Here is a 25,976-nt window from a genome sequence, read left to right on the forward strand (position 1 = left end):
TGTTACTTCTACTGACATGGATATAGCATTTGCTTCTTCTGTTCTGAAAAATTGCTTTATGTTAATAGTCAGTCTTTTTAAAAAGTCTGATATGAGCATGAGGACAGAAAAGAGTTACTAATGACTGCTAATTCTGTGGTTAATATAGTGACATCTGGCATTTTTACTAGTGATGCACAAATAATGTTTTCCTCCATAGGTTTTTTTTCTTTCTACAGTGAATCAACGTGTTAGTATTGAACAATGTTTGGGTTCAGATTTATCTTATTTGTTCTTATGCTTTTTCTTTCTATTTTTTGTTTGCTATTTTTATGAAGCTGCATTCTGCCATTTGTACATGAATGATACTCTGGGCTTGCTCTAAGTGGCACCGGTGAAGTGCACGTGGTGCAAACCAATGAAATGATTGGATGCTCAGAGGAAATGCTGCCAACATGCAGCAAAATTAATCCAATGGAGTTAGTGCTTTACAGCAGCAGAGTATCCATTGGAGAAATCCTTACTGCACCAGGACATCCCAGCCTTGAAGTGCAGCCTTTCTCCCATCTGTGGCCCAGCCTCACCTCCGTCCCTGATCCCAAAACCCAACCAGCCGGCAGCAGAGATGTGTCAGCACAGCAGGGAGTGTTGCCTCTCCAGATTTAATGCTGAATTAGAATCAGACAGTGCAGCTGCTCCCTGAGCTGCTATGTGCAGTTCTAAAAGCTGATGCCCATGATTATTTTCTGCCAGAATATAGGAATATTTTAGCTGGCAGTTTTTTACCTAATGGAGTGGCTTTGAGGTCTCCCTCCTACTGGGATGACTCTGTAGGGTAATTCCGACTTGCGGTGTTGCCTGACTTGCTCTTTTGAAAATCTTGTCTGGGGAAGTATATTGAGCAAAAAGTCCCTGAAAGAACACCATACACAAGGAGGACATTTGGTAAACGGCTTGCACACTAGGTGGGCCATAATGGGGCAGCAGGGCAGTTTTGGCTGTAGGAAGAGACAAGGCTGCAGCTGGGTCCCAGAGTGACTCAGCAACCCCAGCTCACTTCTTCCCCCAGCTGCAGGCTCAGACCAACCCAGCCCTGAACCAGAAGGTGCTGATCAGGGTGATGTGATGCATTGATGGTGTGGTACATTGATGATACATCCACCAGGGAAGCAGAGCTTAACTTCAGTGCAAGTGTGTGCTGCTCAGGAGGCCATGGGGCCATCACAGGACTAGGAGCACATCCCCACATTCTGATGGCTCCCTGGTGCTCTGCTGCAGCTCCCATGCCAGACCATCCCCTGTGGTCTCTGCACACCCAAGACAAAATGAGGGTATCCCAGAAACACAATGATGTCACACTTAGACAAGTCACTGAGGAGTTTAAAAAGCAGGGTTTAATTTCTTTCAGTCCTTTCTGTTCTCTGATGGACAAGCACAAATTAAGAAACAGCTGTTAATTCAGTTGAAAGAGGAAGGGAGATTAGATGGGCATCTTGAGTATTTGAACGTGGCTTGGCTGATCACTTCTAGCTTGCTATGATGTATGACTGCTAAAAATAACTTGCTATGAGAAGTAAGATATGCTCTTTATTTTTCTATTATTGGTGTTTCTGTAATAAAGGCTGTATTTAATCACTAGAGTGTGCAATGATTTTATCTCTGAAATGTCTGAGTGAGTGTCACATGTTGTGCTCTTCATGAAGCAAAGGTTCTTAGATGGACTGCAGGAAAGCAGAAGACATGGTAAAGATGGGGAGAAAAAACAATTTGCTGCCAGCAGCTGATTGAGGAACTTGGCTGTTGGAGAAGTGCCAGTGAGGGCAGCAGGGTGGCTGTAACTTCCCTCAGGGATAAAATACCAGAATTATGCTTCACTTCATTTCTGGTGTCACGATGGATAATTTAATGTCACAAGGTGAAAACTTTGCAAGCCCCTTTGTTTGTCCTTCAGAAGAAAATCAGGGCTGCCTGGAGAGCAGGGGCAGTTTGCTCTGCCCCTTGGCACTTGCTTGGCCTGGTACAGTGTTAAATTTGGTGCCAGGCTTGCACCTATTTAGTGGCAGGATTCCTTACTTGTTCATGTTTTAGAAGCTGGTGAATACACACTTGTTTGTGTGAAGTAGGCCTACAAAGGCTGCTGGTGTTTCAAAATTCTTTCTTGACAAGGTTTAGTGGTAGATGGAGGAAAAGTCAACTATTTTACTTAGAGGCAAAAAGTCCCCATCTATGAGTCACACCCTGGACTGTCCCAGAGGGACTAAGGTTTGGAATTCATTGAAGAAACCTTTGCATCAGGACATTTAGAAGAAAAATGGAGGTGTATTTTTTAAGCGCCAATTTGAACAAAATAACAAGTGTGAGAAGAGAAAGATTTCTGTGGAGTTAACCCTTTGTGACTAAGGTGACAAGACTTGGACACTTTTTTCCTCACATCCAGGGCTGTGGCCATTGCATGCCAACAAGGCAGGGGGATGTGGGTCTGAAGTTTATCTGCCACAGCAACATAACCCTGCTGGGCTTTCAGCAGCATCTGGGCTTCCCCAGCCAGCCACAAAATGTCACAAAACATGTTTCTCTTTTTCAGTGAGCCTTACTGCCTATGGAATTGGTAGATCCCAAGTACTTTATAAAATTATAAACTAATTGACTCAGATTCTTAGCTATTTCTTCACAATTTTAGATAGGAGCATTTCCAACATGCAGAAACAAAAGAAATGGCTGTTGGGAAAAAGGAAGGTCAGGATATCCTGACTCAATGAGAGTCAGGATATGTGTGTTTATTAGAGACACTGATCTTGGTTTAGAACCTCAGTTTTACTGAGGCTTTCTTATATCACAGAAATGTTTGAAGGTTATGAATCATGAAGCCAGCCAATGTTTAACCTCATTTTACCAAGGAATGGCTTTTTTGTCATCAGAAAAATGAATTAATTTCTATTTTAAATAAATAAAATAAAAAATAAATAAAAATACATTTTATTTTAAATAAATTTAATTTTTTAAATTAAATGAATTAATAAAATGAAATAATTTTGTCATCAGGAAAATGAATTAATATTTCACATTACATTTTTCACAACCTGCTCATGGGAAAAATTGTTATGAGAAAACGGCTCAAATTATTAATCAAAGCATCTTTTAAAATATGCCCAGCTTCCACAATAACATTTTTTAAAAAAATGTTGCCAACTCAACCTGTCCACTACATTGGCAGGTTCACCTGAGTGCTTCGAACTATGGATGTACACATCAAAGATATTACTGGTGTCACTGAGGAAATTATTATTCCTGCATTTAAGCTTTATTACATGGTACTTTCAAACATCTGCATGTACAGTCTGGTGATCCCTCCTGATTTTGCAAGCCTAAAGGTCCTGCTGGCAGGATGCCTCCACCAAGAGCAGATTTGCAATGCAAATGAGTTTGCCACTTCCATGAGTTCTATTGCTAAAAGCCTCCTCTGCCACCTCTGATTTATGTACTGTAAAATATCTGTAGCTCTCCCCAATGTCGTACAGTTAAACTACATAAAATGCTGCCATCTTGTGTTTAGAGACAAATTAAACATGACCTTTTAAAAATCTGGATTACGAAAGGCAAAAGTAGGATCTACACTGTCAGCATCTTATGTTGAAGAAGATTGGAGTGAATGGATTATGGAAAAGTGGAAGCTTCACTTAATAATTTAGTTTTTAAAATCCCATCCTTAGAGCAAGTGCTGATCCCTCTTTCAGTCCGGGCCAAGGGATGATTTCCCCGAGCTGATCCGGTGTCTGTTTAACCTACTTGAACCTTCCAGTCACTGGTGTGAGGGGTCACCATGGCAAAGTAAAAATAGCAAGAGTGGAGCAAGCAGAGACTGCCTGCCTACTGAAGATGCTCTTCATGTAAGAAAATGCTTCAGAGTATGGAGTACACTTAAGACACTAAACACTGCCACTACTACAATTGATAGCTTGTGTATTCCTGTAGTGAAAAAGCACGGCAGCTTTGCTTTTTGTAATCAACAACTGGAAATACTTATTTTGACTGTGCTGGGGCCGGGCAGGTTTAGCAAGGCCCCGCACTGGGGTGGGCTGGGCCTTAAACTGATAAATATTGGGAACAAATCCTTCTCTGTGAGGGTGCTGAGGCCCTGGCACAGGCTGCCCAGAGCAGCTGTGGATGCCCCATCCCTGGAAGCATCCAAGGCCAGATTGGATGGGGTTGGCACAACCTGGGCTGCTGGAAGATGTCCCTGCTCAAAGGAGAGTGATGCACTGTGATGAGCTTTCAGCTCCCTTCCAGCCCAAATCTTCTGCGGCTCTGTGGCTTGTAAAGCTCCAAAGCCTGAGGGAGCGGAATGGATCCTGACGCTTTCTGATCCCCCCGCTCTGTGACCTCCTGTGCTGCCCGAGGCGGTTTTGATGCCGGACCAGGGGATGTTGAGGTACCCGAGGATGCCCATGCCCCTCCCAAGCACGCACACCTTTGTGTATCGCTGTCCCATTACAACCCCAGATATCATTCCTGAAGGAGCACGCTCAGCTGAGCCCGTGCACCCACAGGGCCGGCAACCCTTCAGCGACACGCATCGTTTCACATTAAAATGAAGTTTATTCCATCGGCCCTCTCGGCGCCGTTCCTCGGTGCCGCCCAGCCCCGCCCCCGACAGCCATTTCCGCGGCTCCCCCCGAGCGGGCCCCGGCCGTGCCCGGCTCTCCTCCCGGTGACGCGCTCCCTCCGCCCGCTCCCTCCCTCCCCCTGAGGGCTTTCCCCGCTGCCGCCCGCGCTCCCCAACATGGCGCTGGCGGCGGCCGAGCGGGGCCGCGGCTGCCTCGGGGCGCTGCGCCGGCTGTGAGTGCGGGCCGGGGGAGGCCCGAGCGGCCCCGAGCGCGGGCAGGGGCGGCCGGGCCGGGGGCAGCCGTGGGTGCGGGCCGGGGGCGGCCTGAGGAGCCGCGGGGAGCTGCCCACGGCGAGCACGGAGCCCGCTGCCCGGGCAGGAGGGGAGGGGGCTCTGCGGGGCGTGAGGGGACACACAGGGAGCCCGGGCTGCTCTGGGGGAAGGAAGAGCAAATAAACCCTCGTGGGCCCTAGGGAATGGTTGTGGCAGCTGCCGCGGGTGCCACGAAGCTGTCCCGGCCCCGGGGTCGGTCCGCAGGCTGTGCGCAGGGAGGTGACCATGACAGCTGTGTATTCAGTGTTTAATACATGCACAGATTCATCCTCTGTTACAGCCGAGCTCTGCTTGTGTGGTGCCGAGGACGTCCCGTGTCTTTTTGTCCGATAACGCTTAAAGAATGCTGGACTTGATCCAAAATTCCGACTTTGTTTTACATGCTAATTAAAACAGCTCCAGCAGTTTGCTCTCACAGCTCTATCCAGTCACTTCACTGACGTTATCTCATTTAGTTAGCATTAATCATCTGAAGTTGAACTTTCCATTTCTAAAAGTCTCCATAGCTCACTCTTGCTCTTTCACATTGTTTTCTCTTGCACAATAGGAGCTACAAAAGCAGCTCCTATTGCCTTTTTAAGCTTTTTTATTTTATGTTTGCTCTCGCCTTCTTTCCCAAATACTTCATGAGTTGGCCTCTCTGTATTAAGTAAATGTGAGTTGTTGGCTATTCTGTCCACCAAAAAGAGGTTTTTTGCTTATTTGTTTTAAGAAAACTCCTTGATTATTTCTGTTTGAGTGCTACTAAAACAGCGTGGGGATAATTTTTATTGTGTCCCAAGTGAAAGTACCTAGGGAGAGATCTGTTGAAGTTTAAGCAACTTCCCTTGTTACACCTTGTTACACCCGAGTGTGTTCTGTGTCAATAAATGTATCAGAAGTTTCAGTGCTGTCCTTCTCTCACCTGAAAATAAAAATAGCTCAGTTGCCACTTGTTCATATGCACTTGTAACACTTCTGTCCCTTTATAATTGCACAGGCAGTGGAACCAAGTACGAATATTTGTGAAATGGGCCTCAACGATAGGTATGAAATTTCACTTCTTTAGCTACTAGCTTAAATTGCTATGCAGTGTGGATGGTTTTAGAGTATTAGTTGCTGAAAGACTGCAGGGTTTTTTAATAAATATCCAGTATCTTCACAGTTTCTGGAAACAGGAACGTGTAGCTAACGAAAGAGAAATCATCTTTAATGTTTAAACAACATTTTGTATAATTTTACCTATAATAATCAGGTATATGGACATTAATGAAAGCTCTTTATTTTTTGTGGTATTTTCCTCTGAGTCCTTTTCTGATGCAAAAGTTGCAAAGTCTGTGAGAATTGTTTTATAGGCATAATGATATTTAAACAAGATATGAAGGAGCATAAAAGGGTTTAGCAAGATTATTTAAACTCACTCTGTGATTATGCCATCTAAAAAGTTATGTTTGAGAATTCAGAGATCTCTTTTCATTTTATTGTTTAGTTTTAAGCTATTTAGTTCTCACTGAGAAGTCTCTGTCAGAGCTGGCCTTATACTTCTATCAAGTTGTGGCTGCTGTTGTGATAGTTTATAGAAGTTTGTAAGTCACTGATTAAAAAACCAGAACAATAAAAATTGATACCTTTTTATTTCTTTGTCACTGTGTATCAAGGGGTAACAGTGGTCTTCATATGTGAATCACTGCTGTTGTGGGGGACACAACAGCTTTGATTGTTTCCTAGTTAGTCTGGAAGGTACATAGCACAACTATAGGGATCAGCTGTTATGTAGAAGTGGTCTTTTTTAGGGTAAGGCTATATTTCTTGAATTCTGAAAAAGAAAAAAAAGGCTTAAAGATACTTCTGCATAAGGACTCTGAGTTAAGAATTCGAAGAGCAGCTTGAAAATGCTTTTGGGTGAAGCGTGCTTTTTCCATTATTGAAGAAATGCATAAACTTTATAAATAATGTAAAAGAAACCAGAATTTTAAAGTTGCTTTGTTTCCAGGGATGTTTTTGTGGCTTGGTTTCTTACTGTGCTTCATCCTTTCCAACAGGAGGTCACAGCATAGGGAAGATCCTCATTGCAAACCGAGGAGAAATCGCCTGCAGGGTGATGCGAACAGCCAAGAAAATGGGGGTGAAGTCTGTGGCAGTTTATAGTGAAGCAGACAGGAATTCCATGCACGTAGCAATGGTGAAGTATATTCATTAAACTTGGCTGCTGTTCATTCATAACAGTATTTTTCATTGATAAGTTCCATGGGTAAAGCAGATTTGGGTGCTGATGCAAAGTTGATTCTCGCTGCTGTAGACCTACTGCCAAGTTTTCCTTGAATGGATGGAAAGTTTGCCTGGTCTCTGTCTCAATACCTGACAGCTTTACAGGAAATGCATTCAAGTTTGGCTCTCTGACTCTGGACAGCCAGGACTTAGAGAAGAGACTGTGATTCTGGGGAAAAAGTCAGGATTTGTTTCACCCAGCTGAGCCTCTCCATGAGGAAAGGGAGTGATTTAAACTGCAGTCTGATAAGTGATATAATTAGCTCAGAAACTCATTTAAATTTGCTAGTAACCAGTCTGTTGTGTGTATTTTTTGTAAGACAGGCAGATGAAGCTTATTGCATTGGTCCACCACCCTCACAGCAGAGTTACTTGGCCATGGAGAAAATACTGCAGGTGGCCAAGGTCTCAGCAGCACAGGTAAGGATATCAATAACATTTTTTTGTTACTTCCATGTCTTTAGTTCTTTATTTTTGCTCATCTTGCTTTCCCTTAATGAGCTATGAAATCTCTGAGTTTTCTAAGCTAAACTGATACAAAAAACAGGCTGGTGACATTTTTCTGTTTCAGGCTATTCATCCAGGTTATGGTTTCCTCTCTGAAAACACAGAGTTTGCAGAGCTGTGTAAGCAGCAGGGAATCATCTTCATAGGTCCTCCTTCATCTGCTATCAGAGATATGGGTATTAAAAGGTATCTGTTTCTGATTTATTACTTGGTTGTACAATTTACAGCCTGGCAAAGCTGATTTTGTTAACAAATGACCAGTTGCTCTGTAATTGTTTTATTCTGTCAATTTGCATTGTATTTTTACAGTTTTCTTCAAAGGAATAAACTCCAGGTTTATAGATTCATTTAGGGACATAAACAGTCAAGATTGTTCAGTTATTGGGATTTTAGTAATTAAATCATTCTACTTTTCCAGAATTGAAGCATTGCAGTGTAGTGTAGGTAAAGGTTCAGCAGTCAGATTGGAAGGGTCAAAAGAGCAGTGAAAAAGAAGCACCAAATCATCAGGGTTATTGTGGCTCATGTAAAATTATAAGTTTAATTCATCACAGGAAATCTTATTCTTAGTTTCTTAGATCAAAGAAAGACTTTAAAGGTATGAAATATAAATCAAGAATATGGAAATGAAGTTATTACTGACACAAGAACTGTATAATCATAGTTAGAGAGAATTAACTTTATCACCTCATAATGTGAGAATAAATTGCCTCAGTAATTTAACGAGCTTTGCATGCATTTTGGAAATTAGAGTTGTTATGCTTGAGTGTTTTATGTGTGGTGTGAATGTAGCCTGTGTAATGAAAAGTTTTGCCTTTGTACAACTTTAAATATTGTAGTGTTTTAATTTGAAATTGTTAAATTTTGGCATATATAATGTGGAAAAACCAGTCAAACTAAAGTGCAATCCTGCTAGGAGAAACAAAAATGTTTGTTGGAAGCATGTGCTGAATTACAGTCCAATGCTGTGTAACCATCTATGCAAGTAGTCCTGTTGAGGTCTACTGTGGAACTGTTTTCATGGAGAGAATTAACATTGGGAGCATTAGACAGGTTGGAGCTTAAAGTAAGAAAAAAATGTTTTTATCATTCTAAATATAAAACTGTTCTGTCAAAGCACTTCCAAAGCTATAATGTCTGCTGCTGGCGTTCCTGTTGTTGAAGGTTATCATGGAGAAGATCAGTCTGATGAGTGTCTAAGGGAACAGGCCAGGAGAATTGGATACCCAGTAATGATAAAAGCTGTCCGTGGGGGTGGAGGAAAGGTAAGGAACTCCTCTCTTCATCCTGTGCTGTAAAGTTACCATGGCTCAGGATCTGCAACTCAATATTCTAAAAGAAATCAAAAAATGGAAAAGTACTTTGTGCTAAAATTTATTAATGGCCAATCTAGCACTATGAAATCTCATTTCCCTTTGATATGCAGAAGATAAGTAGCTGGAATAAACTGGAAGAGTTTCGTTGGTTTCAATGGATCTCCAGTAATTCACATGAACAGAAAAGTTGTGCTGTGGATTTGTGCAAAATGAGATGACTTTAAATTGTTACTCTGTGATAGCTTCTGTGACTTCCTTTGCTGACAGTTTTAAATGTTGCATAAGAAATGATTAGAAATACCATTTTGTGTCTAGATATTTTTCAATGAGTGGTGAACTCCCAGTCTAAATCACATTTTGTTCTGAAATAAATGTCTATAAAAATTACATATAGAAAATTTTAGTTATTTCCAAAACAGCTAGATTTATTTTGTAGAAAATAAGTTTTTCTCTGCCAACCTTGGAAAATTTCTATAATATTTGAGGACAAAATTGAATTTTGTGCTCACTCGTATCAATGGAATGATAATATCTATTTTTTATACTTCTTGTGACACTTTCAGTGAGACTTAGTTGGATTATTTTACTGAAAGCTGATACATAATTCTGCTAAAGTTTATGAAAGAAAGAAAAAACATATTATTTTTAAGCTAATTTCTCACTCTGTCTGTGCAACAAGGTTTTTCATTGTGCATTTTTAGCTATTTAGATAAGCTTTTTTCTTGTATTTTAGGGCATGAGGATTGCTCATTCAGAAAAGGAGTTTCTGGACCAACTAGAATCAGCAAGGAGAGAAGCAAAGAAGTCTTTTAATGATGATGCAATGCTGATTGAGAAATTTGTAGATAATCCAAGGTGAGAAACAGATGTTTCAATATAAACACTGTAATGTTTATTCTACTTAAATAAACATAAATAGCTTAGTTTAGTTAAATAAACATAACCAGCTTAGTTGTGGGATTAAAATTGGTTTTGTATGTCTGATTTGCACTATGAAATTTGTTAATTTGGTCAAAATTGTTTATAATTTATTGAATTTCTTGTAGTGGCTTTGTTTTGAATGACAGGAATTAAAATGCTACTGCTTGGGAGATGTGGCAGTGAGATTTCTAAAACTGATTCACATCTAGGAAAACAACCACTATAGTATTCAAACCATAGACCTTAGTCAAGCTGTGATGGTGTTTCTGCTGCCCTCAGGTGTCCCAAACCAGTTATTTAATCTTCCTCTACTTCAGTGTTTCAAACAGAAGTCAGTGTCTTTAGCTCATGTGAAACTGAACCAATTTATTTTTTATAAAGAATGTCTCAGAGGTCTGTTTGACATTCTTGTACTTTACATCTGTTCTTCCTTGAGGCATCACTATAGGGAAAGCATTTATTCCAAAGAAATTGAGGGTCTGTTTATGCTGTCAGGTAGACATGAGAAAAAACTCATTGCTGGGGAATTTCTTTTGCCAGGATCAGAGGATTGTCAGAAAGGTGATGTATTTTTATTAGTTTTATGCATAGAATAAACTTCTGCCACCTAATAGTTGTCCTTTGAAATGATGTTTTGAAGTGAGCAATGTTATTCCTGAGCCAGGACTGCTGCTGTTTTTTGTGAATTGCTGCACAGTAAATTATGAGGGAATAATCATCATCAAATTAATAGTGAAGTGGTTTTACTTTTATTATAATAACTAAGAAAGAAGCAGCAGCCTTCAGATATGTCTTGCTTATCCTACAATCTATGAGATTTCACTGCAGTAGTTGGTATTAAGTATCCTCTTTCATTTAGAAGATTAAGTCTAAACCAGTAAAAACCTGCATAGTATCAGCCTCACTTTACGTTTTTGGCATTTATTTAAGGGCAGACACTTAAACTTATAAGAAATCCTTTTAAAATTACAAGTTTGAAGTCTGTTTGGGGCATTAAAATACATTAAAACATTTATTTTTATGGAGCAGGCATGTTGAAGTCCAGGTATTTGGTGACCAGCATGGCAATGCAGTGTATTTGTTTGAAAGAGACTGCAGTGTGCAAAGGAGGCACCAGAAAATCATTGAGGAGGCACCAGGGGTGAGCAGAAAATTGTTAATATTTTTTATAAACTGCCATGTTTTTATAGTAATTGCTATCCCCCACTAAATGTATATAGTGGGTAATAATTTATTTGTAATTCTCAGACCTGTTTTAGTTTTGCTGCTGAAGATGTTCTAATTGAAAAAAACCCTACATTCTTTAGGAAAGTGATTCTCAAAGAAATATTATGTAGATTTCAAGTATAACAGATCAGGGTTTCACTGCAGTTATTAATTCTGTTCAATATTCATGCATACCAGGTTTAATATCACCAAACTTAACAATAGTTTGTAATATTATTATTATTATTATTTACAGCCAGGAATTAGTCCAGAGGTTCGAAGGAGACTTGGAGAAGCTGCTGTCAAAGCAGCCAAAGCAGTGAATTATGTGGGAGCAGGTGAGCCTGGGGAGGTGCAGCTTTTAGGGTTAGTCAGATTTAAGTCTCAAGCAAATGGCATCTGGTTGTTTTCAAGTATGACACACATCCCTCAAATTTTTGAGGTTTAGGCAAGTAATCATGTAGTTAATTCTGATGTAATTACAGATTTAAATTAGCATACCTCAACTCAAGAGCAGTGGCAGCTGAAGGATAGAAGGAAAAAAATTTCAGGGCAGATAATTTGGTCAGCTCAACTGTTGTTGGAAAGTGAGCATTATGAATTAGGAAATTTGAGCTGAGCAAGGGGAAAATAATTTTTCTTTTAGCATAGAAAGAGTAATACTTTATATGCAAACAGTAGTCTTTAAAAGAAAATCACAACTCACTTTAAAGTCCACACAATTTCCCAGATGAAAAATAACCTCCTGAAATTATTTGTAACTTTATTTTCTCGCTACTTTCTTCAGATATTTATTTAAAAAAATTACATGCCCTATGAATATTCGGGATACTTTCAAAGAGTCTTGATGCACTTTTTAAAGTGCTAATGAAATGCAGCTCTTACTGTAGAGAATGGCTACTAAGCAAAGGTTATGTGAATGTACAAGGAAACAACTCTTCTGTTTTCAGATCTCAATTTTGTGACCCTTTTTTAGATTATTTATATAGAATTTAATGAAATTCAGTGTGTCTGATTGAGAAATAGTAGTCTTAGCATAGTTGAATTGTCTTGGATGTCTTTTCCATAAATGGACACCTAAGATGCTCTTAGGTGAATTGTCCTTTTGTTAAATACTTCAGGAACAGTTGAATTTATTATGGACTCCCAACATAATTTTTACTTCATGGAGATGAATACCAGGCTGCAAGTAGAGCACCCAGTTACAGAGATGATCACTGGAACAGACCTGGTGGAATGGCAGCTCAGGGTGAGTGTTAATTGATTTTACATGGAGAGTTGCTCCTGAGTGCTGTGTGACACTGCCTGTGAGATGGGTTTCCAGATCCTCATCTCCTGCTCAGCTGTCAGGGTAGAGTTTCCTTTCCACCACAGGAGCATCTCACATTGCTCTGCTGGATGTAGAGCTTTGTGTAGATGCTCTGAATTTCAACCAGCTGTGTAGAGAGGAAACATTTTTAAAATGTATTTAGAGACATTAACAGACAGTGTGGAAAGTGGGAGAGAGTGGGCTCCTGATCTTTGCTATATTGTAAGGTTTCTAAAACTCTGATTGAAATGGATCTGTGACCCAAAAGTCAATCAGAATGTAGGAGGAAAAAATCTTCACAAAAACCTGTGTCTGGTGTTATACCAGTATAGCCACATTCTGAAATAGCTGTACAGTGGGGTGGACTGGAGCAGTGGAGTTCCTCACACGCCCAATTTGCAGAGATTATTCACACATTTGAGTGATCACAGGAAGTTTTGGGTATTAGGGAACTTGAAATAAACCCCAATTCTGTTTGCATAAATCCAAAAGTGAGGACAGCAGCTTAAGTAGTGTGAGATTAAGGGCGGGGAAGTGTAATCAGAAAGAAAATTAAAATGGCAATGCTGATACAGAAAGAAGGAACATTTGTCTTCCTTATCTGGGCGTGGAAATTGAGAATTGAATACTGAGTTAGAGCAGGAATCAAACAACACTGGAAGAGAAAAACAAGGTGGACAGGTTCAGTGGTCGTGGCAGTGTTTTTCTCCTTGTGCTTTTTAAAATGGGCTTCCTAGTTCTTCAAATTCAAAAGAAATACAGTTAATATTTCATATATCAGCATTCCAGAATATTGATCCTGCATTAAAGAAAAAACCTATTGTTTTCAGGTTGCTGCAGGAGAGAAGATTCCTCTACTGCAGGAAGAGATCCTGCTGCAGGGCCATGCATTTGAAGCTAGAATATATGCTGAGGACCCTAATAATAACTTCATGCCAGGAGCTGGGCCCCTGTTGCACTTGTCCACCCCCCCAGCAGATCGTTTCACCAGGATAGAGACCGGAGTCAGGCAAGGTAAAACTGAAGGCAGTGATGGAAGAAGAAATAATTAACATCAAGAACTTATCTTTGTAAGCATTTCCCTCTTTGGCCTGAATAAGTTTGTCTAAAAGAGTGTTGGTTTAAAGACAAATCCCTACAGAATTATTCTTCCTTATCATTTTCCATGTACTTTTGGTCAATCACTGAATATTTTATTTACCTCTTCTTTTTCTGTACCGGAATTAATGTCCACTGGCTCATGGTGGTGATATTTTCCTCACTGTTTAGCAATCCTGCATTCTGATTGCAATAAGAAAATTGAATTTGAGTCATGTTAGCTCTATAAAAATTTATAAGTCATGTCCTTAAACAATTTTAATCTTGAGAGAAATGTGGCCATGAATTGTGCCTGTATTGGATGCCATGTGGTGCCCAGTACTTTGCATTACCAACTTTCATAAATACCTGGTTGCATGTTAGAGCATTTTTGTTTATTGCCATGTTGCAGGTGATGAGGTTTCTGTGCATTATGACCCCATGATTGCCAAGCTGGTGGTTTGGGCTGAGGACCGACCGTCAGCGCTCAGAAAGCTGCGCTACAGCTTGCACCAGTACAACGTAAGTGTGGTACCACAGCTTGAGCCACAAAAGCATGCAGAAAATACTGCAGTAAAACAAAAGTGGCTTCCAAAAGGCAGCCTGCATTGCTACTGCATTTCAAATCCATTAGTTGTTTGCAGAAGTTGTATTTTTTCCCAGTTTGCAAACTGTTTTCATTGGTGGAGTGAGTGAAAATAAGTGTGAAGCCCAGTTTTACACATAGATTTTTGTGTTATCTTCAGTTTGAATATGCACCTGGGACTTTGTAGAAGGGTAAGGCTAAACAACATTTTCAATTGTACTGTGAGCTTTCTCAGACTTAAACGGTTTCTTTAGTGGAATTTGTGTCAGACAACGTTTGATTGTAATTTTTAATTTATTAAAAGAATTAAGTTTTTAGACTATATTTGTAGTAAAGAAATATGCTGTCAGTTCTTTTTAAGAAACATTCCATTTTTCCCCTATGAAAACTGCAGGTATTATAACTGTTTTCAAAAGTGGAATTCAGGAGGTTTGGCTTGAGGTGAGACTGAATATTACTTGTGCAGAACTAATTTACACTTTTAAATCAACAACATGAATGTCATGTTCACGTGCCTGAGGTAGTGATAGTGTTGGGCCCCATATTGTTTTAGCTAAAAATGAAATTTACTGCAAGGGAAAGAGATAAAAGAATTCTCTTGGTTTTTCCAGAATTTTCTTAACAGTTCTGTCAGTAAATGTTGACAGCATAACATGGTTACCAGCTTCACTGATTTCTCTTAAATAATATTGATTCATTAGGTATTTTGCACTATAGGAAATGGATAGTATCTAGTAAACTTATAGAAGTCCCTGTTCCTACTTTTTACTATTAAAAGATCAAATATGGGATACTGAAACTATTGTTACTCATTTTTAATAAGAAGCCCTTGTTAAGTTAGGAATGTTCTTTTAAATACTCAGAGCACAATTTTCCAAAAGTAGGGTTTTTTCTGAAATTTACCTCCTGTTACTGTTTCCAGGAAAATTTGCTCAATTTCACAGTGGACAAAGGCAACATTTAGAAAATAGAATGCTTTTGAGAAAGCAGCTTTTGGGTTTTGTTTTGGTTTTTTGTCTTTTTGCACTCAGTGGTTTTATTGTGATAAATAAAACAGACCAGTTGAATTAATTACATTTTATTGATAAACTTTGGGAGCAGAAAGCTGTGTAGTCATAACTCAGTTTGGCAATATGCTTCTGTTCTGTTTCTTTACAGATTGTAGGATTAAGCACTAATATTGATTTCTTACTGAGCCTGTCAGGACACCCACAGTTTGAGGCTGGAAATGTGCACACTAATTTCATTCCTCAACACCATGATGAACTATTTCCAGCCAAAAAGGCAACTCCACATGAAGTCATGTGTCAGGCAGCTCTGGGGCTCATACTGAAAGAGAAGATGCTAACAGATGCTTTCAGAGATCAGTCAGATGGTAAGGATCATTGTTTTGTATTGTTTTATTTTATGAGTTCGTGTGCAGTTTTTTAATTTGGATGGTCTTTCTTTGCCCTACTTTGTGCCTGCTCAGGGTTCTGTGTTCTGGCATCTCCCAGGTATTTGCACACAGGGCAGACTATAACTTTTGTTAAGGGTCAGATAGGGAATGTGTCACCGCTGTGATGTCCAGAGCACTTCCCAAAGCCCTTCAGACAGGCACTGTCTGGAAGACCTTGGGATTCATGATCAGTGGCACTGTGAGCTCTTTGCTCTTGGTAAGCACAAGCAGTGACCTTCTGCCTCTGTTATTCCTACAGCTGGCCAGGGTCTTGAGACAAAACTACCTCTGCTCTGAATGGGAGAGCAGTGGAGGTTTAATGGAGCCTTCACCTAAAGGTTAATCAGGACCTGCTGTGGTGTTGTTGAATTCTGATGCTCCCCAGTCCTGTTCAGGGATGTGTTCATGGAAAACAGCCAGTGCCCTTCTCAGTGTCATGTTTTCTGTAGGTCACACAGCATCAATTTATTCAGTGTTGGAGATCAAGGAATTGTCACTCTCTCTGACTACAGTAGTTCCCCAGTCTTTTCTGTGCAATATAAATACATCAATATGGAGTTAGTAAGAGTAGGACAATGATTTTAAGACCTAAGTTCTAAGTATTGTGTTTTGCTGAAGTTGAATGAAAAATAACATATCTGTGTATTTTGTGTTTTAGATAAATTCTCACCATTTGCATCCAGCACTGGTAGAAGAATAAATATATGTTACACTAGAAAACTGTCTCTGCTGGATGGGGAAAACAGTAAGTTAATAAAAAAGTCTGTGGAGGGAAGGGAGGTATTTGATGGATGAAGTTATTTTAACTGGTGTTTGAAAATTCAGGCTAAGAAACAGCATAGAATCAGTAGGAGTTTTATGCAGTGTAAGCTGGGAATTCACAGAATTGCATGTTTAATCCACACTGTTAGATCCTGAGGACATGTAAACCAAATTGAAATGACTACTAGTTCATGTTCATAATTTAAATGAATGAGGCTGAGATTTTAAAAAGAGAAGAATGCCATTTACTTTTTTTGAACTCCTTTTTGTTGTGAAAGGAGTACTTCCTCCCCTCACAAACCTGTTTTCTGTCCAGATAATACAGATTTTAGATACATGATTTTAGATGTTCATCTTTGAAAGAAAAATTGTCTGGAATTCAGTAGGAATTCTGCAGTGTGTAGTAAGCTAATCTGAAAATTGTTGTTATCTTAGTGTTGGTAGGCCTCATTTTTATCAAGAAAGCCTTTATATAGTTTAGATGTTTTCATTCTCTAGATACTCCAATGAAATCTACTCATACATGCATGTTTTGTTTTATTGAACAGTTGTGGACGTAGCTGTAAGTTACAATCAAGATGGGTCATACAAAATGCAGGTACCAGTACAAGTTTTTCAGCTACTTCATTAGATAAAAGAATCCATTTCTTGTAGATTTCTCTTAATATTAATTGTTGCTAAAGTTGCTTGATGATTATAGAAGCAGGATTCTGTTTTTAGTTTGCTTGTATCCATTGCTATATACTGTTACTTTGAGCTGAACTTACCTGTACTAGGTGCTGGATTGGCATGGAAGAGCTATCAAAATGTTTCTGACAAGGCTAAGAGAGGTGTTTGTATTTTCAGTACTTAAAGGTCTTATTCTTTATTTTCCTTGTTGAATTTGTCTGTTTAAAACCTGGGGAGTTAGATTTAAATCTGCATTTAAAAAGACTTTTTGTCCACAGGACTCCTGGTCTATTCTGTGCATGAGACTGGATCTTCTGTGGGATAAATAAAAGCTTTCTAGAGCATTATCTGCAAGATAACATTTTATTTTGAAGATGGAAATTGGAGAGTGATTACCAAATGAGCTGAGGAATCTTCTGGTTAGATAATTGAATGATGCCCTCTAGAATTGGCTTCTTTGTCCATGCTCTAGAGCTTCTGTAGTAAACAGCTCAAGATGCCTTAGTTGTAGATAATTTTGTGTGTGCACATGTGAGTCTCCAGTTGTTGGCTTAAGGAAATTGTGTTTGGCTGGGTGTTCAATATCCCCTGTAGTTGAATGTCTTATTCTCTCAGGTTTGGCACCCAGAATGGATGAATACTCAAGAATGTCCTGAGTGAATATATTAGATAATTTGCTGAGCTATTTTTATTGGATACAGAACAGTCTCTTAACTGAAAAATAAAGGATACATAAGGTTTAAAATGTTTTTTTAATTCCAGAGTTGCCTATGCAGAATCACAGATTATGAGGGTACAAATACAATCTTTTGATTTACTGCTCATGAAGGGTTAAACTTTGTCCTTATAAAAGCATTTCACTTTCAGATTCAAGATAAAACGTTCCTGATTTCTGGAGAGATCTTGAAAGAAGGTGATTCACTTGGCTTGAGGTCTTCAATAAATGGAACAGTGTCTAAGTCCAAGTTGGTCATTTTGGACAACACCATTTATCTGTTCTTCCCGGTAATGTTCCTTCCTTTATTATCACAAATTGAAAATTTTGGAATTTTATCCATATAAATGAACAGTATAAATTGCAACAGAATGTGAAAGAGAGCAACAATTTCAGTCTCTTAATTTGGCCTATCAAGTTTTGATACCTGTTGGATTATTGTTCTAATTAGAAATTCATTGCTTGCAGTGAGTGAGAAAAATAATTACTTTTAGAAAGTTAAAATACAGCTTGTTAGGAAATGATGATTTGGAAATGATGATTGGGGGGGGAACACAAAATACTAAATTTGTCAGGTATTTAAGTTTGTCACAGAACAGTAGCAAGTACTTCAAACTGACAAATATTTGCAAGGCCTTGTAGCTGGTGTTTTAATTTCAATTGCAATTTTTAAATTACATGACAAGAAATAAATCAGTATTGGTCTGAGGAAGGATAACTTTAGCTAATATTAAAATATGCAATTTTGAGTTACCATGGCATTATATACATTGCATATATGCAAGTGACATTTGAAAGAAGAGGTACTCTAACTTGCATTATTAGGTTGTAATTTTTTATTTACAGTTACAACATTCCAAAGCCTTAAAGTAACTCAGTGTAATTAAATAAATAAATTATTATTTATTAGTTTCAGTAATTAACCTCTAGCACTGAGCCCCTTAAGACTTTCAGCAGAATGCAGCAAAAACTTTGTTGCTCCAGTGCTGAGGACAAAATAACCCCATGCTGGAATGGCAAAGCTCAGTGGTCCTGTGGTATCAGAGTGGAGTCTGGGGTGAGTGACAGAGAAGAAATCACAGGACTTTAGGGCATGGGAAGGATGTGGAGGGTATTGAGTCTTTGAGAGACTCTGGGAAGCAACTCTGAGAGGACTTAAGGGATTTTGAGTAACAGTGAGAAATTTTGACTAAATTTAGCACTGAATGAATTTTATTGTAAATTGTGAAGGATTCATTGGCAGTGGCTGGCAGTGGAGATGCCAACGTGTCTCCTGCTTGTTACAAACAGCCTCTATGCATTTCCACAACCTTCTGCACTGCCGTTGCAGGAACAGGGAAGGTACAAATACAGGTTTGTACAAAAATCCATGTGGAGCTGCTTTGTCCCAGGGGTTGTTCCTTCCTTGCTGGTCCTTCCAGCAGCAGGTGTCACCTTCAGTGTGCCTTCCTAGGCCTCAGGCACTGGCAGAGCAGTGACATCACAGTCCCAGTGCAGCCCTGACTCCAGGCTCTGCCACCCTCAGAGCTGACTGCTTTGCCTAAGGCTGGAGCTGTTCTTTCCCTGTCAGCCCATCTACTGCTGCTGTTATCTCATGTTGTTAACTCACCTGTCCTGGATTTTCTTTTGTAGGAAGGCAGTGCTCAGATTGGCCTCCCTGTGCCCAAATACTTGTCTGCAGTGAGTTCAGGGGCAGAACAAGGTGGAGCTGTGGCACCCATGACAGGCACAGTGGAGAAGGTAATTATAACAAAATGGGTGGGACCTGAATTCTCCAATATATTAAGATTTACTCTGCCAGAAATAGTGCTTCTGTACTGCCAGGAAAAACTGGGGCCAGTAATGTCAGTGTTGTGTGGCTTCTGATTGGAAAAAGCTTTGTTTACTCTGAGTTTTCAGCAGCCACCCATGTCTTTTTAAGGCTTCCATTCTTTCTCTAGAGCTCTGGAAGACCTGAACTAATGCTACTGCTTAACTAATTTTGTCTTCATCTTAATTACTTCCCCAGTCAAAGCTCCCTGAAGTGCTATGGGCTGTTTGATTCATTTCATCTAACACGAGAGTGAGATGCACTTGGAAAAGAAGAAATCCTCAGAAATGCTTCTTTTGTTAAGCTGTGAATTGATTTAATTTTCTTTAGTTCAGCAAGTCTTCTGCATTCTCTGTACAGTGACAAAGTTTCAACAGAAAGAGATTTTTCTGGAGAGTTTAGTGGTTGAAAGATTCAACCACTAATAAAAAGACATAAAGGATGGAGTACATGGAACATGGATCTCTGACATCCTGAATGAACACTCCAAATCAGAGTAATTGTTGAAAAATGAGGTGGCTCCTGCCATATTCTTTCTGGATGTTGTTTTAAAGACTTTAGGGACTGGCTTCAGGAAGAGGTTCTGAACTTTGCTCAAAACAGAATTGCTGAAGCCCAGAAAGATTAGACTATACATCATCTCCTGTAGTGTTTCTTCTTTGACAGGTAAATGGCTTCCTGGTCATCCTGTCATCTGGTACTGACCCTCTTTCTGTAGGTTCTGCCTTCCCTTGAGGAGATCTATCTAGAACTATTCCCTATCTAGAGAACTCAGATATCCAGACCAACAAAAATAAATAATATGAACCTGTTTTGCAAAACCTCCCTCCCTCCGTGCATTGTGTTAGTCAAGATCCAGGTGATTTTGAATGATACAGGCATAAATGATTTTTTTCCCCCAATTTTCTCCTGAATTGCAGGTGTTTGTGAAGGCAGGGGATAAGGTGCAGATTGGAGACCCTCTAATGGTTATGATAGCTATGAAAATGGAGGTAAGTGACATACAAAGGTTTTAATTATTGAGAAAATAAAAATCTGCTTAAAATTTAATAATTTTTGGTTGCATTATTGAAGTTCAGTGTGGAGGGCAGCTTGCAGCTGTCAGTATCACTTCATCTGCTGTGACATCAGTGTTGTGTCTGACTGGATTTCAGAGGATTATATTTGCTGTTATTTTACTAACAAATGATGATTATATAATCCATGGTGTTTTGCAGCTGGTTTAACATGCATTTGGGTGGTGGTGTCAGCCTTCTGTCCCCTCCTCTCCTTTGACTTTTCTAGCACAAAACTGTCTTGGTGTCTCTTGCTCCCTGGTTGTGATCCAGGCACATGGATGTCTGCAGTTACTTCAAGCAGAGATTTAGCTAATGGGGACTTTGTAAATATACACAGGATTCTTCTTGTGTATAATCCTTTAATTAATAATAATATTTACATAAAGTTATATGAGGAGCACACTAAAGATTCTGTGTAGTTATCCACACAGAATTCAGAGGACTGAATTTTACCTTATCACAGTGCTTGACTGTGGCTCAGATTGCTTGAATTACAGTTTCTGTAGCCTGAACTTGTTTGGTTTGACTATGAGTTTAAAATAAACCTGTTTGTGGCAGTAGAACTAACACTGTTGAGAAAATCTGCCTTTCTCTTATCATGTTCTTTTTTTAATTACACTCAAATTCTATTAAATAAAACTGTGTGCACCAAAAACCTACACACAAACTTCTTTGCAGTTGGATGCTAAATGTGTTTGTGCCTCTTCAGCTGATATCCAGACTAACATTATCTGAGTTATTTTTTAAAGTGCTATTGAAATATAAAATGTAAAATTTAAAAAGCAAATTATTACTTAGAGAGTCCTTAGATGTGAGGATTTAATATCTGATCTTAAATGTTTTGATGCTAATCCTATGTAGAAAAATACCAAGAGGCAAAGCTACAATATCAAACTGACCTGGTACAATGACAAGCAGACCAGCTGGGGGTTGTGTGTGAGCATGCTGTTCCTTTACTGTCATTAGTAGCTGTATTTCTGTTTCATCTGCATTTTGCCAAATATCTGCCCACTAAAGACCCCTCCTGGCCAGAAAACAGAAATATCTTTAGTAAATCTGCAGATTTCTCTTAAGGGAACAAATCTGCTCTCTGATTAACATTTTGGATTAATAGTGTGTTATTTCTGTTTGGTATTTATTACAACAACAGAAAGTATTAGTGAAGTAAAATAAGTCAGCTGTTCATACTGGTGATCATTCCTATGATGATGATAATTCATATAAATGTATTCTGTAGCATTTTTCTCCCCAGTATACTTATCAAATATTCATGAGAAAACAAAACTCAGAAGTGGACTAGGAATGTTTCAAAGAAGGTTTAAAATAAAAAATGTCAGAGGAAGGAATTAAGTGTGTTCAGTTCCATTTGGAGCAAGCAGTAAAGCTGGCATTTGCTGGAGGGAGAGGGAGGGGAGGGAAGCCCCTGAGTTGTCTGCTGCTCACTCTGGCTGTGTTTCTGTGCAGCACACCATCAGGGCTCCCAAGGCAGGAGTGATTAAAAAGGTCAATTTCCAAGAAGGTGCCCAGGCCAGCAGGCATGCTCCACTTGTTGAATTCGTGGATGAAGAGGCAGAGTCAAAATAAAATTCATGGAAGGTGCATTTTATTTTTTCTACTTTGCTGATTTTCTCCTGGAAGAAGATTTCTTCATGTTTTCAGCAAACTGTTTTGTATGATTGGAGGATTGGTTTCCTCTGAACTTCCTGCATAGTTTGACTGTAAATTATGCTGACTTCACTGAAATTTGGGTATCACTATACTGTAATTGTATTTATAACTTGTGGACCTATGTGATTGTTGTCCAGTAGTTGTTTGCTTGAGGAAAGGACTGGAAGAAGATGTGAAACTCTGAAAGGTTCAGAGAGGTTAATAAGGACTAGAAGGTACAGACAGGTTGGGTTCTTCTTATTCACAGATGCCTTTTTCCCCTTACATATGTGAGGATTGATTTGAAGGAAATCTGAAATACACTTTTTCTATTTTCTGGCAAAATTCCTGTTTGTATCTTATGTTTTTGCCTTATTAGGGAATTTAGGATTGTTCCTTAGCCCAGAATCCCACTCAGTCATTTCTGGTGCATCTGTTTTTCCTATTTACCTCAATGAGTTGTGAAAATTTGCATTTCAAAAATTACTTTAATATACCTCAAAATATGTGATGCAAAACATTTCTAAAATACATTTGCTACACTAATCAAAGTTAAAATGTGACTGCTTTCAAAAAATGCCATTTTAACTTTAAACATGAAGTAGTAACATAGAAATATAAGCTTATTTAATACTTAGTGTGCCAAAATACAATACTGACTTCAAAATCTTCGTTACTGTTACCATATTGTTCATGTTCTAGTGTATTTCTTATTGGCTGGAATGAAGTACACCACAGTCTTTATAACAACGTGAAATAAGAATACTAAGAATAATAGATTTTTTTTGTATCTGCAGGGTTTCAGAAGGGAAAATTGGTAGATTTTTGGATATGCAAAGAAAAAGAATTCTCAGACTAAGCATACTGATAATTTGCCATAAATTTAACTTATTTAGCCAGCACCTTAGGGAAACAAGGGAAAGAAAAAAATGTTTTAATTGTTGCAAACTTTGAAAGTTTTTTCATTATTCAGTTAATGTGAAGTTCTGTTATCACGTGAAGTTTTGATAAGCTAATTCAATTAAATAATCTGTTCTATACTGCAGAAAGGAGCAATCAGATGCTGCAGTGATCCCAAGCCTGTAGTTAAATCTGTGCAAATGGACCCTTACCTGAAATCTCATTTCTGAATCAATATACAGTACATGGGGAATTCTCTGATCTGCTTTTATAATTGTGCAGCCTTGTCTGCAATGCAGAAAAAAACCTGGTGAAAAAGCAATGACTCTGGATGATCAGTGTATTAAAAGCATATTTTAATACTTTACAATTTTCCTTCCAATTCTATGGTCACCTAGCAAATAACTAAATTCCAGTGATCATCTTGTAGAATATTGCCACTATGATTTTTATTTACTGCCAAATAAAAATTAAGCATAACTTGGAATGTTTGTTTTGATTTTTCTCCATTTTGTTCTTTCCTTGGTCGCTTCTGTTCATGCATTGGATTAGAGGGTTTAAGCAGCTGTTTCTGTATCATCTGATGATGATAAGCACAATCTGCAGATCACATTTAGGAGGCAGCAATCCAGACACTCGTGATGGGTTTCACTGCAGGTAAGGGTAGGCACTTGTTTTATCCAGAACTGAATCCTCACACAGAAACATGAGCTCAGCCCTGAGGAGACTCAGCAGCTTGGCATTTATTTTTCTCTCTCTCTGTGACATGGCTGTTTCTAGGCTGACTTTGCTGCACTGAATCTGTACCAAAACATGAAAACTCCCAGCAGGAGGTTCCCTGCCTGCTCAGTCTGCACAGCTTGGCTGCACACAGCCAGTGCAGCACAACACATTCCCTGGGAGCTGACAAAATGTCCTCCCTCCAGAGCCAGGGGAGACAGATAATCTCACCAGTGTTCATTTTCCCTCACTTCTCAAAAATTAGCTGGTTTTATCTCCATAGGTTTCTACTGAGATAGATTTTTCAGATAGTGATGGTTTTGTTTATTTAAGAAATATCTCTTGCAGAAGTCACTCTCAGTTTGCATACTTGAAATGCTTTACTGCAGCGTGATTCAACTGAACTTGGAAATGCTCAAAAAATTATTAAAGGTAGGTTGTTCCTATACCAGTATCTTAGTTAACAAAATATTCATGAATCTTCAGTTTTTTTACAAATAAATGTTTGTGTTATGAATGTAAATTGGTAAGAGTCCTAGCATAGTAACATAGCTGTCACTTGTTGTCTCTAAAATACTTAATGGCAGACTAACAAAAAAATTGCAATGTTTTAAAATGCAGCATTTTAGCATTTGGGCTAAAGGGGTAATCTCTGCTACTAATTTATTATCAGTGTACCTTTTCAGATAGTGCTGTAGTTCTGAAACAACAGTCGCAGGTGTTCCAGAACAATGAATCTGAACTGATTCTAGTTGTAATGATGTTTTTCTTGCTCCCAGAGGAGAGAGGGGGCTGTGTCATGAGATACTGAATTCAGCCACAGTTGATGGTCTGCAGGAAAGAACAAAGGTGTTGGTGTCCCAGACTCAGGCTTCTCTGAGACAGGGTCAGGGAGTGACACTGAGCACTGGTTAGCTTGGAGCAGCAATGGCTCATCCTGCCCGACCACAGTGAGAGCCCTGTGCACATCATTTCAGTTTTCCCCTGTGGGGATCTCCATCTCTCCTGCACTCTCCAGCTGCTGCCAGTTCCTGTGGCTGGTACCCAGGGAAGCTCTGTGGTGTGGAGCCTCAATCCATGCTGGACTGGGAACCAGGAGAGCAGGACTGTGTTCTTATTTTAGCCACTGACTCACTGTGACTTCAGACAAGTCACTTGGTTGATATTTGCCTGTTTCCTGCTATTTAATGAGGTTGATGGCAATCAAAACACTGATTGATAAATAATTTTCTCTGCTTGTTGGGCAAGTTGTAATTTCAGATGTAGACTAAGTCTACTTGGAAGGGGTTTTTTAACCTTCTATACATCAAATATTGATATCAATACCACAGTTACTTAGTTTCCAGTGTGTATTGTATCCTTTGTTGTAATGACTGTACCAGCTAATTACCAGGAAATCATAGCTTCAAGTCTTGATGCTGATTAAAAAACTAATACTCATGTGGTATTTTGGCAGGACCTTTAAAATTCAGTCAATAGTAGAGGGAAAAAGTTCATCTGGGCACACAACTTTAATAAAAGTAACTTGTTGATATGTCCCTTGAAATAGGTACTGCTTTTCAAGCAGATCAGGAATTGTTTGTGTTCTGTTTTAAAAAGCTCAGCTGTGCTGATTAGAATGAGTTTACAGAACAATCAATGGCAATTGATTAAGTTCTGAACTACCAACTTTTACACAAAGTATTCTCAACATACTCCAGATACTTCAACTTCTTGTACAGTTACGTTCCAAATAGAGATTTTTACACATAAATGCCACACAGGTAAGTATCACTTAGTGCCTTTATAATATTGGGGCATATCCTTCTGCATAAGAATTCCATTTGGAAAATAATATGCTCTACTGAATGCTGTGTGGAAAAAGTCAGTATTGCAGAAATTGATAATTGAAACCTTGGTATTTATTTTTATGTGATCCGACTGAATTTCTTGGAAGAGAGCCTGGATTCTAAAAGCAATTTTGAGACATTTGATGTTAGCTTAAAACCTGTTGATTATACAATGAATTCATATTAAAACAAACATGGATGCTCTGGTTGAATACACCATGTTTTTTATTATAGCAGGAATTAATAAAACACATCTGGAGTCCTGCTGGGTTTTAAAATTATAATGGTTGCTGGCTTTAACTTTAATCTGTGTCCTGGTTTCAGCTGGGAGTTAACTTTCTTCC

The 25,976-nt window shown here is 38.9% G+C and overlaps 1 protein-coding gene across 1 annotated transcript; it reads left to right on the plus strand.

Moving 5' to 3' along the window:
• The first annotated feature begins 4,744 nt into the window (after positions 1 to 4,744).
• Positions 4,745 to 24,408, plus strand: MCCC1 (methylcrotonyl-CoA carboxylase subunit 1). Its single transcript, XM_054282427.1, has 19 exons — positions 4,745 to 4,815; positions 5,895 to 5,941; positions 6,937 to 7,076; positions 7,487 to 7,582; positions 7,734 to 7,855; positions 8,787 to 8,934; positions 9,719 to 9,840; positions 10,936 to 11,047; positions 11,369 to 11,450; positions 12,234 to 12,361; positions 13,252 to 13,435; positions 13,911 to 14,020; positions 15,243 to 15,459; positions 16,181 to 16,267; positions 16,833 to 16,882; positions 17,821 to 17,958; positions 19,301 to 19,408; positions 20,399 to 20,470; positions 22,001 to 24,408. Exons 1-19 carry the CDS (start codon positions 4,760 to 4,762, stop codon positions 22,118 to 22,120), a joined length of 2,139 nt encoding a protein of 712 aa, XP_054138402.1. The 5' UTR covers positions 4,745 to 4,759; the 3' UTR covers positions 22,121 to 24,408.
• The last annotated feature ends 1,568 nt before the right edge of the window (positions 24,409 to 25,976 follow it).

The sequence above is a fragment of the Melozone crissalis genome, unplaced genomic scaffold (assembly GCF_028551555.1).
Source record: "Melozone crissalis strain CALT ecotype California unplaced genomic scaffold, PUWL_Pcris_2 ptg000034l_1, whole genome shotgun sequence".
Taxonomy (NCBI): Eukaryota; Metazoa; Chordata; class Aves; order Passeriformes; family Passerellidae; genus Melozone; species Melozone crissalis.

Coding starts and splice junctions, on each gene's coding strand:
- MCCC1 (XM_054282427.1), top strand. CDS start 4,760: ATGGCGCTGGCGGCGGCCGAGCGGGGCCGCGGCTGCCTCGGGGCGCTG. Junction 12,362..13,251: donor TGGTGGAATGGCAGCTCAGG/GTGAGTGTTAAT, acceptor TATTGTTTTCAG/GTTGCTGCAGGAGAGAAGAT. Junction 19,409..20,398: donor TGACAGGCACAGTGGAGAAG/GTAATTATAACA, acceptor CCTGAATTGCAG/GTGTTTGTGAAGGCAGGGGA.